Raw genomic sequence first — 14474 nt, 5'->3', positions numbered from 1 at the left:
TATCCCTGCCTCCCCCACCCCCACCCCTCCCCACCTCACCCCATCCCTTCCTCCACCCCTCATCCCTGCCTCCCCCACCCCTCCACCCCTCATCCCTGCCTCCCCACCCCTCCACCCCTCATCCCTGCCTCTCTCCACCACAGGAAGCTGCATTGCACCCGGAACTACATCCACTTGAACCTGTTCCTCTCCTTCATCCTCCGAGCCATCTCAGTGTTGGTAAAGGACGATGTGCTATATTCTAGCTCGGGCACACTGCACTGCCCCGACCAGCCATCCTCCTGGGTAAGGCTGTCCCTGTAAGCAGGGTCCTCTCGCTGAGGGGAGGGTGGCCTCTGTGAACTGCAGCCCCACGGACCTCCCTCCTACTGCCCCAGCCCTTTGTCTCTCTCCCCACCTCACCCTGTGATGAAGTCCCACAGCCAGCGCACAGGGCTAAACGCAAGGGTCAGGCCTGAGAAGCAGAGGGACCAGGGGCTGGGGCTCAGAGCAGGCCCAGGTTGGTAGGTGAGACAGGGATGGTGTCCCAGGCACCTCCAGGGGCTGGGAGGTCATGGGCCATGAGCACTGACCCCCAGGCAGAGCCAGAACAACATGAGGGCGCTGCTCCAAGTGATCAGCAGCAGCAGCTCTGGGCTGAAAAATCCTGACATGGATGGAGATGCACAGTGCCATTATCTTCACCCCAAATCTCCCAGATTATGAGTAATAGATGCTTCCATGGACTGCTGGGAGGAAATCACCTATGCAGCTAATGAGCTCCTGGCAGCACCTGCCAGGAGCCCAGCTGCATGTCTGTGAATATGTGGAGCCCAGCTCTCTGATACGAGGAAAAACCATGCTAATTGTTTCTACAGATGGACACTACTTGTGCTGTTCACCCCTCTGTGTTGGTGGTGATAGTGCACCTACAGTGCTTAGTTCTTTTAGTACATTGGCCATGCCCCTCCAATATGCCCGTCGCTCTGCCGAGTCTTTCTCTGCCGCCCGCGTAAGGCTACCTCAGGACCTTGGCGGGCGTCTGGGCTCCAGTTCATCTGGGCTCTCAATTTGACCACAGCTTCTGAGGGTGCCTCCTCTCTGCAGAAGGAGCCAGGACACTGGCCGCTCTCCTCTCGAGGTCCAAGCAGATGGATTCATCTGCTGACACTGTTGCTCTGGGCTGAACAGATCTAAATTAAATCAGTTTAAGGACACCACAGAACATCAGCTGTTCCATAGGCCTGCAGATAAATAGATTTCTGGGGATAATCAGCTCATGACATACTTGGACTGAATTAATGCAAGGAGTTTGTTGTAATAATAAAAGTAATACAAGATCCTTCACCTGGGAAACCCCCACCCCCAAATAGGAGTCAGAGCCCTTGAGGCTTTTGTCCCATGTTGGAGTGCCCCACGTGGGTGACAAGGGCTGAGCCCCAGTGCCACTCTGGGGTCTCCTCTTGTTGGGAAACCTCCTTTCACTTCTCCAGGGGGCAGGGGTCTCAAAGCTCTGCTCAAAGGAGCCCTCCTTCCTTAGCTTCTTGTTAAAGGGCCAGTGACCCTGGTGGGCCCACAGACACCAGCCATCCAACCCAGGGCCATGCTCCCAGCCACACAGACAAGACCTGGCGGGCCCCCCACTGAGGGGCAGGGGAGTGACAGGGACCCAGGGGAATAAGCTCCCTGTTGTGCCTACCCCGCCCTGCCTGCCCCTATGCTGGAAATCACCGACCCCTCTGCCCATCCACCTAGTCATTTCTTGAGGGTCTTCCTGCCAGGCTGGACACTGTGGTGAGTGCCCAGTGACCTTCAAAAGAGCAGTTTGCCCATTTGTGAATGAGGACACAGAGCTGAGGGAAGCCCGGCAGCTCAAAGGGCTCGATGGGGCTGTGGTCAGGGTTCAAACCGCAGGTGCACCGCACACTTTGGCATGGAAATGCCCGAGGATTCACGTCTGAGGGCTGAAGTGTGAGAAGGAGGGAGCAGGTGCAGGGTTCCCCTGCCCAATCCCCGGAGCCATGAGAGCAAAGGGGTGGGGACCTAGCTGCACCCCTCCAGCAGGATGTCACCAAGACGTGTGCCAACAGGGGAAGAAGGGTGGGGGACAAGAGGCAGGAGGAAAGGAGGCAGGACTGGGTCTTCCCTCTTCTTGTCCCCAGAGGAGGTAAGGTCTTGAGTAGGTCAGAGAGACAGTCAGACTTCAGCATGAGGAACAGAGAAAACATCTTTTCTTGCAGTTGCATTTTTTGGACATTTTTGTTCTCAGCTGGGTATCAAGCCAACATTATTCTCCCAAGCAGAACACTAGGGGAATCTCCCCCAAATAGGTCCAAGGGTCTATTTCTCGAGACATTTGGAGAGGCCAAGAATTCGACAGAGTCTATTTCCTTTCAAAAGAAGGCTTCTCCCTCCACTGGCCCCCTCTTCCCATATACTCTGGACGTAGCAGTGAGTCCTGGGCTCAGTGTGTCTCCTCCTGGCTGCCCAACGTGGGCTGGGACACCGGCAGTTTATTCTCACTGAGACCAGAACGGATGACATGTGCGGTCAATCGGGGTTTTCAAAAACCTACCTTCAGGCTCTCCAAGGCACTCCCTGAGGGTCTGAGTGCCGCCCAGCCCAGGGAGGGGTCGAGTGAGGTTATACACAGTGGCAGCCGTGAATTCTGCAGTGAAGCCACAACATCTAAGCAGGGACGCACCCAGCCCAAAGCTAAGCTTGGGCCTGGCCACTGCCTGCTGTCACAGGTGGGCTGGGGAGGGAATGAGAGGCAAAGGTTTAGGCTGGAGGCTGAGCACCTGCACGTCATGGACAGTCCTGGGCCCAGTGAGCTGCCAAGCCAGCCCACAGCCCAGGTCAGAATGGCAGAGGGTCAGGAAGAAGAGAAGTGAATGAGAGCCCATCAACATGCTTATGTGTATGTGTGCACCTGCATGCACATGCCTCCAAAACGCATACACACATGATCACAGAGGTATACACCTGTATGAACACAAGCACATATGTGCAGACACAAGTGCACACAGGAACACACACACCGTCAGACTTCATTCCGTCTGTGTCTGGATCTGTGCCTGGAAGGATGGCTGGTCTGGGGCTTTGGGTGGTGCAGTGGGAGCCCCCCACCCTCAAGTGTGGCACTGCTGTGGACCCAGGACACGTGAAGGCGCACAAGCGGGCATTCCCATGGGTACACAGCTCTGCGGCGCACTGTGTGGTGAGGTCTCGTAGCCCGCTGCGGCTTCGTGGTATTCTCACACATTTAAATAAAATATCCTGGGTTTTTTGTTTTTGGGGGTTTTTTTTAAAGATTTTATTTATTTATTTGACAGAGGGAGACACAGTGAGAGAGGGAACACAAGCAGGGGGAGTGGGAGAGGGAGAAGCAGGCTTCCCGCGGAGCAGGGAGCCCAATGTGGGGCTCGATCCCAGGACCCTGGGATCATGACCTGAGCCGAAGGCAGACGCCCAGTGACTGAGCCACCCAGGTGCCCCGGTTTTTTGTTTTTAATCAACACTACAGATGCCATATGTCTTCCAGGGACTAGGGAAACAACTTGAGTTTCTGCAGGGTGTGGGGTATGTTACCCAGTCTTACCTCTGACAGCCTGGAGGTGGGCGCAGACTTTCATCTTCTTTTCAGGGAGTTGGCCTCAAAGCCAAGTGTCTCGTATTAGATCGTAGCACCAAACGGGGCAGCACCCCACTTCCTTTCCCCACCCTTGCCCAGCTGTGTACACACTTGGCATCCTTCTCTGCACTGCTTTGGTTGGCTTTCGTCTGACTCCTGGAAAAGCATATTCTAGTCCAGAGAAAACAAACAACCAAGTGGCCTGGAAGCCGACCCTCAGCAGGAGCCCCAGCTGAAGACAGGGCTTGATGCCCTCGACTCTGGCTGTGTGGGGCGCTAGGAAGCCCCCAGCCCAGGGGACGGGCCTCGGCGATCGGCCTCCATCTCTGTGCTATGCCGTCTGGGTGGCAGCAGGCCCTGGAGGCCCTCCCACCGTGCTCTCGACCCCGAGGGATGCGATCTGAAACCACGGCCAGAGAAGGGGAAGTGAGCAGAGAGCTCGTCCCGCCCCAGACCTCCTGTCCTCACAGTGTGCTGGTGGGGAACGGACAGCTGGAAAGACATGCACGGGTGGTGGCTTCACGGTTTTACCAAGAAAACAGAGTCACCTTCAACACAAACATGTGCATCTTCCGTCCTCATTCAGCACGACATCATGGCAATCCTCCAGGCCAACCGGTGTGTCAGTTTGAATGGTGACACAATAGCCTAGCGTGAGGCTGTGACATCATGCATTTAACCATTCCACCGATACGGGCACCACAACCCTCCCTGCACACATATCTCCGTGCACTGTTGTCTCATTTCTGTCCGATGGAGCTCACGAGTGAGTGTGCACATGTATATAAATACATGCACGTGGATAAGTGTGTCCACATATACATAAATATGTCCACACCTACAGACATATATTCACGTACGTGCATCAAAATACATCCACGTATGTAAAGGTACATCTATCCACATGTAAGAATGTGTGGATATCTACCTGTACACATACATATTTTGGGGGAGGCAGCAAAGATATAGAAGAATAGAGATGGAAGTTCTGTTCTTTTTCAGCACACTTACACAAACTTGCCAATTAAAAGCCTTAGTTTCATGTTTACTCAAGAGACTAAAATACCTGGTATGTTTATATGAAGGTCTGAGAGATTAAAATATATTTGTTTTATATACTACCCGGTTTTTCCCAGTGAAAACTCTTTCAAAATGCCTGGGGACGTAACATGCTTGCTGGTTTCTCTTGTTTCACCCTTTATTTTTCTGTCTCTTGCTGAGTGGGTGGCGAGGACAAACGGAGAATCGGAGAATCGAAAGCGGGTTGGGCAGAGGATGCAGACCGAGGAGGGGCGGGGGAGGGGCAGGCAGGTGCCCTCGCCTCACTGCGTTTCCTCAGCCCGCGGCTCTCAGAGGCGGCTGTGTGCATCTGCCCCCTGCCCGTTTTATCTTCCAGTGAGTTCTGATCCAAGGCTGTGGGTGCCAAGGGGCTCACTTTAACATGGTGCACATCTCTAGCCAACACCGCTGTGTTGGTGTCCTTGGCTCCTTACACAAACACGTGCATGCCTTATGTCCTGGAGCTACTCTGCCCACGGTGAACTGTTCTATCCGAATGGGGCCGTGTTCTCTTGCTCTGTCTCTGACATTGCAGGTTGGCTGCAAGCTGAGCCTCGTCTTCTTCCAGTATTGCATCATGGCAAACTTCTACTGGCTCCTGGTGGAGGGGCTATACCTCCACACCCTGTTGGTGGCCATATTCTCCCCCAGCCGACGCTTCGCAGCCTATCTCCTGATTGGATGGGGTAAGGACTGTCCTCCCCTGTGTATGCCTGATGCCCCATCAGCCACCCACCAACCCTCCAGGTTCCTGATTTCCACCACCTCCCCTATAAATGCAGACCTTTCAGCTCAGAAGAACTCTTTCCTACCCCTCTAGGATGCACTTCCGGTCATATTAAGAAGAGCTTTTCTAGCACGACTAGAGTTTCCTATAGGCAGCACCCTCATATTTCTAGGAACCAGGAACGTGGTTTAAAACTGCTATAAAGTCCCATTCCTGGGGCATACCCTGTGGTGGGAAAGTCAGAAAGAAGTGGCATGGAGGAGAAGGGCTTCCCCGCCAGTTAGCAGGACCTTCGATAGCCAGAATTGGAAGGGGCGTAAGCAGTGGGCCGCCCAGATTCACAGTGAGGAGCACCCCTTACTGTAATTGCCAGGCTCCCACACTCCAGCAGCAACACTCACAATGCACGGTGACGCCTTGCGGACCTGTGAAGCTTTAGCTTTCCCACACATGTTTATCTTCAGTGCTTTGTAAGGCATGAGCATAAACTTCTGTGTGTTTATGAAGCATTTCCACTTGGTCCTTCCATCAGAAAGCCCCCGTCCTTGCTGACGCTGGTGAATGAGGATGCACGTGTGAGTCCCTGTGGGCTGTCCCGGTTAGGTAGCACAGGTTGTGGTAACCAGGTGTCTTTGTGCAGGCATCCCCACCGTCTGCATAGGGGCGTGGACTGCAGCCCGGCTCTCCTTAGAAGACACAGGGTGAGTGCTGGGTCCATACCTCTGCCTTTAAAATGAGGTCGAGCAATCCTGGCCTAAGTTGCTGGCATCCTTAAGTCTTCGGAAACGAGAAAGAGGCTTACTATCTGGTTGCAGGGAAGATTTGCATTTGCAGCTGCAGCAGAGCAGAGAGAGTGACACAGAACACCCCACATATGAGAAGATCTCTGACTTCACGACTGTTGGTGCGGGGGACAGAATTTGGAGAAGATCCATGTGAGGGATGGGAACTGAACCAGGTCCTACAGTGGAGCTGGGATTAGGGTAAACCAGGCAGAGAGGGGCCAGCACCTTAGGTGGGGGAAGCAGCATTCACAAAAGGGAACCAAGCAAAATGCATGCATTGTTTGCCTGGAGCCAAGTACAGAGAGGTGACCAGCGGACCAGGTTAAAATGGCCAGCAGGGGCACAACTCTCAGATAGTTCTCTAAAATGCAGCCTGAGCAGGGTCCAACGTTCTTCTGTCTTATGTATACAGCTGGGTCATGGCGCCAAACTCAGGTACCAAGTTCCCACCATGAATGTTGTGCCTCATAAAGGGCTCTCGGAGTCTACCAGTCATCTACTACTGGTAACACACCATCCTAAACCCAGTGGCTCACATAATGGCAGTTCATAGGGTGTGTTTCTGTGCACTGGCAGCTTGGGCTGACTCCCGTGGCATTCTTCTGGCCTCAGCCCAGCTTGCTCACACACCGGGGGCACCTGCTGGGTTGGCCGAGGACTGGCACGTCTGAGATAGCACCAACTGGCAGGCTCTTTTCTATCCTCCGGGTTCCAAGCGCTCCACATCCTATTGCCAAAACCAGCTAGGATTCAGAGGCGAGGGCTGGTCTCTCCCCTTGCTGGGAGGGGCTGCAGAGCCTCACTGCGGGAGGAATAATGGAGACATTGTGAGTGCCCTCTCCCAGCTTCCTCCTGGAGACAGCGCTTACGCTGGAAACCAGGAGTGAAAACATGGCTAGACAGACATTCCTATAGCTGTGCCTACCTCAGTTATTCCAAAGACATTTCAAACCTTCGTTCAAGGTACAAATACAAACCATTCAGGAGATGAGAGGAAATTAATTTTCAGGAGAAAAACTCCCCTCTGTTGGCCAGAGTGAGCATGAGCTACACCAACTCCCAAGTTATGGGCCTTCCCTGGGGCTTGGTCTCCCCCTTCTCCCATGTCCTGGAGTTCTGCTTTTGCTCCGCCTCTCCATTAGCAGACTGTCCTGTCAGGAAGAATAACATGAAACAAAGTGACTGGATAGGGACAGGTTGCACCCGGACCTGTGAGTGCAGAGCACCTCGGCCCCTACAGCGGCACTCGCGGGCCCTCAGGTGGGGCCACGAAACACACCAGGCACGTAGCTCGTGCATTGGGAGGGTCCAGCTGGTTTTGCCAGTACCGTGTACGGGCTGAGAGGCAGTGCACTTGCCCTCATGCACTTGGTTTGTGGATGAATCAGAGGTAACATGATTTTCCTTCTCTCTTTTCAATAGTTGTTGGGATACCAACGACCACAGTGTTCCCTGGTGGGTTATACGGACACCAATTTTAATATCTATCATAGTAAGTAATTTCTGTATTGAAACATGAGCTATCCATTGCACACTTGAGTAGAGAGGGAGCCCACTTCCCTGTATTAAATATAAATAGCCCTGTTCTGCTCAGCCTTCTGAGAGAAGACCCACACACAGCGGCCCAGCTCCTTCCATCAGTCCTAGACTCAGGTCCCGGTTGGGACGAAGGCTCAGTGAAGGGGGAGGGGTGGAGGGAGAGAGGCGTGTTCTCCGGCACAGGGAGGAACCCTGCAGGAAAGTCACAGCCACGCACTGTGCGGTTGGAGCTGAATCACATTGTCATTTGTCACCTCCCATCTCAGAATTGACTTGCTCCTGTAGCCTGGGTCCTGAGACACATGATGCTGTCGGGGGACACAGTCAACTCCAACTTGGAGGGCAGCCCCAGGCTGGGCAGGGCTCCTGCACTTCTGTCACAGAGGGGAGGAGAGACGATTCAGGCGGGGCTGAGCCACAGACGTCCCGGCCACACCCCCTCCCTGCAGGGAAATCCCACACAAACATGTGGTCTCTATTTGTGCAGGTCAATTTTGTCCTTTTTGTTAGTATCATACGAATTTTACTGCAGAAGTTGACGTCCCCAGATGTCGGCGGCAATGACCAGTCACAGTATAAGTGAGTATGTGTGTGGGTCCGGGAGCCGAGCTGCCCTCACTACCCTCCCGCGGCCTGGAAACCTAGAGTCAGGGAGGACGTGGGTCTGCGCATGCAGCAAAGGCCCAAGTTCGCCTCCTCTGGGTGCGAGACTGTGCTCATGGCTAAGGTAGCTGGTGTCTTCTCCAAGGGAGGGTGCTGCCATGGTGGTCATTCCAAGGCCCTGCCCCTGGTTTCAGCACGGATATCCTCTAGCGAGCTTGCTTACGGAAGCACTCCGCCTGCTCTGCCTGTTTTGCAATCTGACTTCTTCTCCTTGACCACACATTATTTGTATTTTATGCTTAATTCTTTTTTCCCCATCAGACCACAAGGTTCATGCTGGCACCTAACGCCAGGCCTTGTACTTAATAATAATTCATGTTTATTGGCTGAATGATTTCATGAAGATGGTCATCGTCACATCCATTCAGTGGGAAAGAGAACAGAGGTTAAGTAACACGCCACAATCATCCAGCTCATTAATGAGGACCTGAAGACTCTATGAAAGAATTTAAAGAGTCTATAAATTTCTGTCAAGAATTTATAAAGAAAAAGTAAAGCCCACAACTTTATTATAAAGTAGAACTAGTTTAGCACGGGGTAGTTGGTCCTACCAGTGGGAGCCTCGGGTTCAGATAGACCAGTTTGGAATCACGGCCGCCTGGAGCTGTGTGACCCTGGGCAGGTGACCTGACTATGGCCAGGGGTGGACCTGGAAGCTAGACAGGCAGCATCACTCATAGCCAGGGACCCAGTGCTGGGCTTACACACCAGCTGGAAGCCTGAGTGATGTGACTTCACTGCTCTGGGCCTCAGTGTCCTCATCCATAAAGTGGAAATAATAGTCATTATCTCTAAGGCTGGGAGGGTTAATACAGTTAATATTTGAAAGACATTTAGTGCTGGCACCAGTAAGTGTTGTGGGGAAGTCTGGTGCACGGATCCTTCTGACCGTGCCCTAGGGCACAGAAAACTCAAGGCATCCCTTTCTCTGCGCAGTCCACTCAAGGAGGTGGCACAGAAGGCCGGGCCTAGAGATGGGATTCCACATCAGACCACAGAGGACAAAGCCGTGCTACCCCCTCTGAGCAGCGTCTGTACTGGTCCTTGAGCTCACTCGCACCTGCAGCTCAGGGACAGGACTGCCCTCAGTTGCTCTTCAAAATCAAGTTTGATTTTTGGCTAGTCTTGTTTAGCTTCCATGCTGACCTTTTCTTTGGGTTTTTTGGGAGTGTTCATTCAGTACGTCTTGGAGATATATGCTTTTATTTTAGAAACAAAATTAAGTAGGAAAATAGAAACTGTTCTTTTTCCAGGATGACAAAAAAGGCAGAGCCTGTCTGTGATGCTGCCCTTTGGTTGTATCTTGATGTCTTTTCTCTGCAACTATCTTTATAACACTAACAAACCCCCTGAACAGGGTCCCAGAGGTCCAGCCTCGCTAGAAACTCTTCTCTAGAAATGAGCATGATGTACATAAGGGAATTCAGGCAGACTCTTTGTCTCGCACTGAACTAAAGGGCACAGCTCCCTACATAACCCACTTCTGTTCACCAGGCTAGCGCTGAACCGGGGTATGAAATGCAGCAACCCTGTAAGGTTAAATGTTTGGACCTATGAGTGGGCAGCAGTGTGATGCTCACTGACGGGCCTTCCTTGCTGATGAGGCCCAGGTCATGCTGCAGAATGGCCTGGGCTCCTGGGGTTTGCACAGATTGCCTGAAACAGGACATCCCACTTGTAAACACCACAGGACGTGGTTTTTGTTGTGAGGGAAATCAGGAGAAATGGTCACGTTTCTAAAACTTACATCCCAGGCTCTGAGTGCTAGGTCTGAGGCGGGTGCCTCAAAAATATGTCAAGAAGTTCATGACTTTTTCTAAGCATTGGGTAGGGTCAACAAACAAGAGAAGGTGAGGGAGGTGCAGAGTGAAGCCTCCTCGCTGGGAGGGCGAGGGAGGATGAGCCTCCTCATCCTCAGGATGAGGCTGCAGGGTCACTGCAGAGGCTACCGGATGTTCGTTTAGGGGGTCTTGACATGCACACACATCACCAGGTGGCCTGACTTGGCCTGGGGGCCAAGCTCCTCCTTCTTGACGAGCCCCCAGGGGACCCCAACGCTCCTGTCCATGCTGGAGTTGTGAGGGTCAAATCTGGCCGCACGTTGGAATCACCCAGGAAAATGTTAGAGCTACCAGTGCGGGTCCTGCCTGCCCACAGGGACCTGATTTAATTGGAGTGAGGAGGCATGCTGGACTGAGAAGTTTTAAAAGTTCGCTGGATGATTCTAATGTGCAGCAGTGAGAGTCCCAGGCTCAGAGCAGTGATTCTCAAAGTGGGGTTCCTAGACAGCAGCTGCAGCATCTCTAGGAACCTGATAGACACACCCCAGACCCACAGAGCCAGCAGTCCGAAGGAGGGGCCAGCAATCTGCCTTCTGACGTGACCTCCAGGTGGTCCTGGTGCTGCTGAAGCTTGAGAAACACCAGGTAGAGAACAGAGACGGTGTTTGCTCAGGGCGTGGGGAGAGCAGCTACAGGAAAGGGGGACGTGAGCTCAGCTGTTTTACTTTCAAGCATAGAATGCAGTGAGCAGAAAATCTGCATTTTTGTTCAGGGAGGGTAGTAACTCTTTGATGGACAGAGCAATTACACCCGGTTGGTCCAGGCCACCCAGAGCCCGGGTCACCTGCCCTGCTGCCATACTCTGTGCTCAGGGGCTGCACCCCTGCTGAGTCTGCTCTTGCGATCGGAAAGCCAGGCCTGCCTCTGCCCCGCCAATGCTGGTTATGAGACACTGCACTCAGACCAGTGTCATTGCTGGGCACCTGTCAGGAGGTCTTGTAAGAGCTTTGCTGCAGTGTGAGGTACAGTCATTTTTTTTTAAAGATTTTATTTATTTATTTGAGAGATAGAGAGCACGAGAGGGAAGAGGGTCAGAGGGAGAAGCAGACTCCCCGCCGAGCAGGGAGCCCGATGTGGGACTCGATCCCGGGACTCCAGGATTATGACCTGAGCTGAAGGCAGTCGCTTAACCGACTGAGCCACCCAGGCGCCCTGGTACGGTCATTTTTATCACCATGTTGGCACATTCTGCCCATCGCTGGGCAGGGGAGGTTGGTTTTACTTAAATTTGTGAGAAACAAGGTTCAGACCGGTGAGGCCAACGTGCAAGACTCCTGAGCCCACAGGCTCCCTGGCCATGCTCAACATCCCTCTCTGTGCTGCAGGAGGCTCACCAAGTCCACACTGCTGCTCATCCCGCTGTTTGGAGTTCACTACATGGTGTTTGCCGTGTTTCCTATTGGCATCTCCTCCAAATATCAGATCCTGTTTGAATTGTGCATCGGATCATTTCAGGTTTGTGTGGGAAGGGACTGTCCCTCCTCCCCAAGTTGGTGAGAGGCCTCTGACAGTCCTTTCTCGCTTGCAGGGCCTGGTGGTGGCGGTTCTGTACTGTTTTCTCAACAGTGAGGTAAGTGCTTTGTCACACCTCAGGGGACATTCGGCTCGTGTGGGATTCCCTAATGTGGTCCCCCAACCTGAAAGAGAGCTCAGGTCTTCTGTCCAGGCAAACCCCCTGCCATCCCTTCCAGCCCCGTTCACAAAGCCTGTCTCTCCACACCAAGCATCACTAGTCGCCCTCCCACAGGCCAGCTCAAGAAAGCTCCCCGGCCGGGTGGTGGAGAAGGACCCTGCCACTCTGTGTGGTCACTCTCTTGCTCCTTGACCCTGGATATCGGGAGACGCAGAACCCAGTGGGGAGGGGCGGGCACATGGATGGGAACCCTGCTCCCTGAGCTCGCTGCCCACAGCTGTCAGGATGTACATGCGTGAGTCCCTCTGAGCCCTGCCCTGCTCTGCTCCTTTCCCACATGCCTTCACCTGCCCAACATTGTGTGGCCAACTGCCCCCTGATGCTCTTGCCTGCACCTCTGCCCTCCCTCAGTTCGAAAGCCCTTCCCATGCCTGCTTTCCTTCAACTCCTTCAGTTGGCTCCCAAGTCCCGATTCCCCACCTGACTCACGAAAACCCCAAGCTTGCTGCTTGGGCCGCACCTTCTCTGCTACAGATACCCCAGAGGAGAGGGGTCGGTCAGAGACCTGTCAGCGCCGACCGGCCCCCAAGTTTATGTTTGTAAGCTCCCACGTTTGCCTGACCCCCACTTCCTCGTTGCCTCGCCCTCGCCCCAGGTGCAGAGCGAGCTGAAAAGGAAGTGGCGCAGCCTGTGCCGCAGCCAGCTCTGCGGCTGGGACTACAGGCTCCACAGCTTGTCCGTCTCGAGGAACAGCTCGGAAAGCGCCCTGCAGTTCCACCGAGGCTCCCGCGCCCCGTCCTTCCTGCAGACAGAGACCTCGGTCATCTAGTGCACGGCCACATTGCAGAGGGACTCCCCAGAGCCCTTGGAATGCGGGCCGCCAAAGGCAGGCCTCCCCCAGCAGGAGAGCCCTGGTGGGTGACGCAGCGGTAACACGCTAGAGCTGGTCTCTGCTTATCCCATCTGTGGAGCTGGCGTTACCTTCTAGCTGACTGGGACTTTCGTCGGATTTGTGTTAAACTCCAGCATGTAGGTAATTTTGCTCATAATGTTTGGCCAAGCAGACGAGCCCATTTTCAAAGTGAATAGGGAGACAGAAATGGTCCCTAAAATGAGGTATAGTGGCCCAGAACTTGGGTCCAGCCACCATGGAAGGAAAACAAGGGAATTTTCTAATCTCGGTGCCAGTTCTGGGCAGGGGGCAAAGGCCTGAGCTGGGGGCTGGACGCTCCCTCTGCATGACCCCCAGCACTGGCCTCCCCCTGCCCGGTCCTGATTAGGGCAGCCCTCTTGTCTGCAGGACACGGACACAGAGCAGCAGAACCCATCCCTGCTGGGTGCCCCTGCTTCTCCCCACCTGCCCCAGGGCCTCCTCTTCCTGCTCGCCTACCAGGAAAAGTGCAGAGAAGGGTGTCAGATGAAAACGGCAGCAGGTGGCGTGTCACCCCTCGAGGGCGTCTGTGTTTATGAGGGCTTCCCAACCATCGAGGACTCCCCCTGAGACCACTGCAGGCCCCCTCCCCCAAGAGGGTGAGAGGGTTGGGTGACCTGTGGCCGAGCTTGTAGGACCTGATCGTCGTCAGGGCAAAAAAGACACCAGGCATTTTATCTGGGGGGAGCAGAAACCTATTCTCCTTTTAATGAAAATAACCTTACAGTCATTTCTGTTTAAATGGAGAATTATTCTAACAAAATATAAAACTGTGTTGAGCGCTTCTGTCCAACGTTGGCAAGCAGCAGTCCCGGTTTCCAGTTCCCTTGATGTTTGCAGATTTGGGAGCTAGGTCTGAGTGGCTGAGCAGCTGCAGAGGGAGCAGGAAGCCAGCGAGGAGAGAGAGAGCCCAGCCGCTGGACTCAGCGATTCGACCCCTTTTATGATACTGATGCCCCCAAAACTGAGGCCATGACGTCTTCTTCCTGAGGCATCCTAGAACCTGGCCAGCATGAGGGAGCAGGACCTGGCCGGCAGGGGTGGTCAGAGCAGCTCAGAACAGCTCATGTTGGTGACAAAAGCCTGGACAAACGGGGACAGTGGAGTGACTGTGTCCAAAGGCCACCAGGACCCAGGGCCCCCACCTCAGATGAGCCACTGTAACCAGAGCCACGTGACCGACTGGAGAGCCAGACCCAGGTTTACGTGGGGCCACGGGTTGTGTGGGCTAGAGGTGCATCTTCCTCACTGGCGTGCACCAAGGCCCAACAGACGTGAACTGGTCTGTCTTGCCAGGAAGGGGAAGGGGAGCGGGAAAGTGAATGTTTACTAATAGCAGGAGCAGGTGCCAGCAGAGTCAACGTATGTCGTCTGAAAACGTTGTAAATGTGTGTGGAACGCCCGCTGTATGTAAGCACTTCAGTAAAACCTGATTCCTGTCCAGAGGCTGGTAGTCTCATTCACTCTGGCCTGCACATCCTGAGGTCCTAGGGTCTCACACTGAGGACAGACGCACACTTGTTAGCTGAGGGCCGTCACCATCAGAGGAAGTCTCCCCGCACGTAGAGCAGAGCTGGATGGAGGAGGGAGAGAAGGCTCATGGCGCCTTCAGGGGCACTGGAAACAGCCACCTCTCCCCGGGACGCATAGGCCGCCCGCCAGGTCATCCTCCTTGGAGCACCC

The 14474-nt window shown here is 54.0% G+C and overlaps 1 protein-coding gene across 2 annotated transcripts in view; it reads left to right on the top strand.

The window, feature by feature from the left end:
* VIPR2 (vasoactive intestinal peptide receptor 2) overlaps positions 1–14234 on the top strand; it is a 66365-nt gene extending 52131 nt beyond the window's left edge. For both annotated transcript variants that reach the window (XM_028092394.2, XM_028092393.2), the window contains 8 exons: positions 144–285; positions 5208–5358; positions 6040–6100; positions 7607–7676; positions 8211–8302; positions 11553–11682; positions 11756–11797; positions 12516–14234. In XM_028092394.2, coding sequence (XP_027948195.1) covers positions 144–285; positions 5208–5358; positions 6040–6100; positions 7607–7676; positions 8211–8302; positions 11553–11682; positions 11756–11797; positions 12516–12689 — 862 coding nt within the window. In that variant the 3' untranslated portion in view covers positions 12690–14234. The remainder of the gene's footprint in view (positions 1–143; positions 286–5207; positions 5359–6039; positions 6101–7606; positions 7677–8210; positions 8303–11552; positions 11683–11755; positions 11798–12515) is intronic.
* Positions 14235–14474: the final 240 nt, after the last annotated feature.

Source organism: Eumetopias jubatus, unplaced genomic scaffold, assembly GCF_037043125.1.
Source record: "Eumetopias jubatus isolate StellerSeaLion01/CBP00866 unplaced genomic scaffold, mEumJub1_p1.0 scaffold_14, whole genome shotgun sequence".
NCBI classification, from domain to species: domain Eukaryota; kingdom Metazoa; phylum Chordata; class Mammalia; order Carnivora; family Otariidae; genus Eumetopias; species Eumetopias jubatus.
The sequence above is the reverse complement of the archived record's forward strand: the minus strand, read 5'-3'. Positions and strand labels throughout refer to the sequence as shown.